This window comes from Typopeltis vanoorti, chromosome 5 (assembly GCF_054136105.1).
Source record: "Typopeltis vanoorti isolate ZY-2024b chromosome 5, IOZ_Tvanoo_1.0, whole genome shotgun sequence".
Lineage (NCBI taxonomy): Eukaryota > Metazoa > Arthropoda > Arachnida > Uropygi > Thelyphonidae > Typopeltis > Typopeltis vanoorti.
Window position 1 is genome coordinate 111,650,857 of NC_143553.1, and position 5,232 is coordinate 111,656,088.

Sequence of the window (5,232 nt, forward strand, 5' to 3'; positions counted from 1 at the left end):
CATAGTACTGTTCTGTATTGTTGCATTGGGCTTCTAACCATTTCATCTTATCCATTCTGACTGCTTTTTTCACCTCATTACACCTTCTTCTATATTGCTCTTCTATTTGTTCTGATGTATCCCTTATTACCTTCAACATTCTTTTCTCTTGTACTAACTTCAGTGTTTCTTTTGTAATCCATTTCTTCTTGATGTTCTCTTCTTCTGGTACTGTTTCTTCAACTGCATCTTCTATCGCCTTCATTTTCACTCTTAAATTCGAGTTTTTTCTTTCTCTACTCTTTTAAGTTTCTCTTCTAACACTGTTCTGTACCTTCTTCCTATTTCTGCTTCACTTATTCGTGCTGTATCTCTTCTATTCTGATGTTGGGATTTATATTTCTTTTTTAATTTCAACTTGATGTTTGCAATCACTAAACTATGGTCTGAGTGTATATCCGCTCCTTGAAAAGTTCGACATTGATGTACTGATGTTATTCATCTTCTTTTAATCATAATCATATCAATCATGTTTTTGGTTATATATATATATATATATATATATATATATATATATATATATATATATATATATATATATATATATATATATATATATATATATATATATATATATATATATAATGAATTTAGGATGGGTTTCTTTTCGAAATGTTTTGCCATTGAGGTTGAAGTATTACACTTAAAACTTCCTATATTCCCATCATCTTGATTTGTTGGTTAACTACCAACTTAACAAAATTTACTCCGTTATATACTCTATTGAATACTACCTGGAACATATTCTTGCGAAGAGATGAGTGTGAATTTCTGCACATGGATGAAAGATGAGAAAAATCATATGAATTTAAACATTTACAGATGCTGTCCCCATGATTGCCAGTTTCACTCTCTCACATTTGGAAGTTTAATTAATCTGTTATGGGGTATATTCCCTATGGAAATGTTATAGGCATCATCCGTGTAGTGAAATTCTATCCAAATAAGAAAATATTGAGAACCTGTTTCTGCAGGATATTAGATACATTTCAAAACGAATTATTAAGATCTGAATAGATTGCATTTGGTATCATCATCTATAAGATGATCATATCAAAACAAGAACTGATGTTTTGTGAATCTTGCCACATTTAGAGCTAATTGCATTAAATTTGCCTAAATGTGCAAGCATGCTACAGTATTTTAATAAATATTGATTTATCTACATTTTTGTCAGAAAATAGAGAAATATTAAAGCCTGTTGTCTGACAACAACATTATTATAATAGGGAAAAACAAAATAATCATCAGCACTGGCGTAAAATCCTAGATGCTCTTTCTACTAGTGTTTTCCACTTTGCAGCAGCGACTTATTCCTAAAGACTCGTCACTCATTTATAACACTTAAGTCGACTTTTTAGGCTATTAAAGCCTTTAAATAAGAGTGAAAAAATACATTGTATATAACGAGGTAGATTGTGAAGTAGTTAAATGTAACAATTAGTCGAAGAGTAATCAAGTAAACAGTGTATAGTGAGCTTATTTTTTATCCACAGAGAGGGAAAGTCCATATTCATAATATTTGACTACATTAGTGAAGAACAGCAGTTTCACCTTAGAAATCATGCCTTTATTTCCAGTCTCCCACTGCAAGCTTTATCACCGGATATTCAACAGCGAGATTCAAATTTGTCTATTTTAATATAGCGTTCTCATGTAGTCGTTTATGATGTTGGTTTGTAGCTAAAATAACACTCTTCAGCGTTATTTTATGTCTACAAAGAAAGGAGGTTATTTTTTTTTTATTAATTGTAATACTCGGGTATGATTCAAACAAGCAACTCAGTCTCAGTGGAACTGAGATTTGTAAAATTCCTTAATATTTGCTATTTTTGAACATATTTTATATAAAGATGTGTACAAATTCAACAAGAGTAAATAAACAGTTAGCCAATGAGAAAACATTAAATATGTAAATGTGTTAATGCATTTAATAATAATAATAATAATATTTTTATCTATTACGTTTCTATTTCAAAATTAACAACAGCAGCAGCAACAACAACAACAACAACAACAACAACAAATAATAATAATAATAATAATAATAATAATAATAATAATAATAATAATAATAATAATAATTTTTATTACATTACGTACATTTGATTACATATGATCCAACATTATTTACATTTGTTTACATATAATACATACATTGGTTTCATGTGATACCTACTTTACATGCATTTGGTTACATATGATACATACTTATTTTTTTTTGTCTTGGATGAGATGTAATTTCTCAACTTTCATCCTTGAAGTTTATTTGTAAGCTTATCTGAGGATGACACCAGTTGTTTATTATTTATTGTTTTATTTGCTATGTTAGGAAGCTATGAAATCTATGATTGAAAAATTCGCCCCCCCCCGAGTGTATTAATGCATAGCTGAACTGGAAGCCTGAACGAATATATTGTGTTTCATTAAGTTTGTATGGTATTTTGGATGGGTCTTTCTTGTTCATAGTATGTCCTTAAAGCTCATTTCAAGCTAATGTAGTTTGTAAGGTTTCTGTATTAAAAAGGTAATTTGTTTATCATGTCTGGGATGTAGAGGTTTCACGTGGCCTTTCCGTAGTGATTATTATATTTATATGTGATATAATTAGTTGTCTGAGGTCTTGTTATACGGTATATATTTCTAACTGTCCTGTAGTTGGGATCGAAATAATGTTTTAGCAAAGCTGTCAGTATTTTGTGTTCTGACATTGCAGTGTATATAAAGTCGGACTTCTGAATATTATCTATTTAATTTGTAGGGTGCACAGAATGCATACGTTGTTATAGCGTATCTTAGTATATTTTGGCATAGTGCTTTGTATATTAGTGTTTTTAGGCTTATGGGAACTATGTCTTTTAACCTGTAGAGATTACCACTTATTGTTCGGAGTTTGTTGTGTAGATGGTTTATGTGGCTATTCCAGTTCATATCTGCATCGAAGTAAATTCCAAGGTATCGTATTGTTTCAATCTGAGTGATTGTAGTGGTTTTCTGTGTGTTTTTTATGTTGGAGAGTGGATGTTGGATGGTTATATATTTGTCATCAACTGGTCGAGTAAGTGGACTTCTGAATATCATAAATTTTGTCTTTTTTGAGTTTAGGAGTATGGAGTTTTTCGTGAGCCAGTCTGCGATCAGATTTATGTCATGTTGCATATTTGTTTGGGCTATGCTTGCGTTATTGTGGATGGATATTATTGCTGTATCGTTTGCGTAATGGAATATCTTACCTTTGAGAAGTAGCTGATTAATATCGCGCATGTAAAGGTTGAATAGAGTTGGGGAGAGTACAGCTCCCTGTGGCACTCCACAGGTTACTGGTAGCTCTCTACTTCGGATTGACTCGATAGGTCTGATATGCTTTCTATTTTGGAGATAGTTTGTAAACTACCTGTGCGGAGGCCCGTCTATTCAATAATAATAATAATAATAATAATAATAATAATAATAATAATAATAATAATAATAATAATAATAATAATAATAATAATAACTGTTTAACAAAATGGATATGAATTTACAAGAAATAAGAGTGCAAGAACCTCTTTTTTTCCTTTATTAATATTTTAATGGTAAACAATGCACACCCATCCACCCACCCACCCACCCACCCACCCACCCACACACACACACACACACAAACACACACATGCGATGGCTACATTGAATTTCAAATATATGTATTAAAAAAAATTCTAACCGTTAGCAAATTTTAAGTGCAAGTGAATATAATCAAAATTCCAATGGAAATAGCCATACCATGCTCTTTTATTGTCTTCAAAGTTTGAAATATAACTAATAATTTTCTCCTAAGTTGTGCAACTTATTAAAAAAATAATAGCATAGCATATCACATGCACTTTGATATTAATACATGTGGAATATTGCAATTTTTTTCTTACCTAGGTTCAAAGTGTTCTTTTTGTTTTCAATTAGAGTAAAAACAATAATTTGAAAGGCTGGTATTATTGAAATGAATGCAGCAAGATAGCAATTTTTTTTGTGTGATCATGAGAAATATTCCTGATTATTAGTGATTACAGGTTTTGGTAATGTACACTTCCAGGCAAATTTTTAATTTCAAGAAAATAAGTTACTGGATTAAAATTCACCATTCAATGATGTCAGTATAGGAAAAATTGCTATAAAAATGAACTCTTGGGAAGACCAACATATTACTTAAAAGCATGGTACAAATTAGTTCATAGTTTATTATTTTTTTTTAATATATAAAAAGTGTATAAAGTCTGTGACAGAAATAATTCTTCAGCTTTTATCACAATACTTTATACTAGTTTTTTAGCTTGGAAGAAGCTCTTCAGGTGTTTCATTTGCCAAAAACCCATTACAAGAAAAATTGCACTTTGAACAATAGACCACCAAAGCACTCGTTGGTTTGTACTTTCGCTAGTTTGACGAAATCGCTCCTCTCGGTACCTTTGATAATACTGTTCTTTTGTGATCTGTTCCACTTGATCTAAAAGCTGTCTGACTCGGAGCTGCAGTTCAGTTAATTTCTCTTTCTGTGCAACTTTGCCATAATCAACTGCATGTTCTCCTACTTGAATATCAAGATGAACACGCAACGGACTTCCACTAAACCATTTTGTAGAATTTGAATATAGGCAAATAACATGTTCTCCTGGTGTGTCAGAAGTAAATGTAAACTTGCCTTCTGAACTATATACCTTAGACAACATGATCTTGTCATCAGGATCTCTAATTTCCACGTGCATGCCAATGCCAGGACTCGAAGGCATGAATCCTCCATTTTTAGGGTCATAGACCTCACATTTATAATTTCCTACAACAAGAGTTTCATCTGGGATTTCTTCGATGAAACATTTTCTTTCCGTTTCTGAAATATGGAAATACAGTCCGCAAACATAAGAAATCATATAAAACCAACAATCAACAAAGATATCCAAAACGAACACCAAGTAGCAAAGGGATCCATTTTAAATATATGCAAATAAATATACGATATTTTACGGAAAAAGACGCACTATCCACGTCACGTCCACTCGTTAAAAAATGTAATAATAATAATAATCCACGGTACTTATAGTAATTTAAGGTCCAGGATCTGTGCAGATAATCATAATTTTAGAGTGAGCTGATCTGGGACCTAATCGGAATGTTAGGATAAGTGATTACCCATATGCCAAAACATATTGTTATGCTAAGTTG

General features: G+C 31.3%; 1 protein-coding gene across 1 annotated transcript; it reads right to left on the minus strand.

Annotated features, from left to right (window-relative positions):
• Nucleotides 1-4,328: 4,328 nt before the first annotated feature.
• Nucleotides 4,329-4,981, minus strand: LOC150106724 (transmembrane emp24 domain-containing protein eca-like). The gene has a single exon (XM_090392668.1). The coding sequence runs from the start codon at nt 4,938-4,940 to the stop codon at nt 4,329-4,331; it is 612 nt and encodes a 203-aa protein (XP_090248794.1). The 5' UTR covers nt 4,941-4,981.
• Between the last annotated feature and the right edge of the window lie 251 nt (nt 4,982-5,232).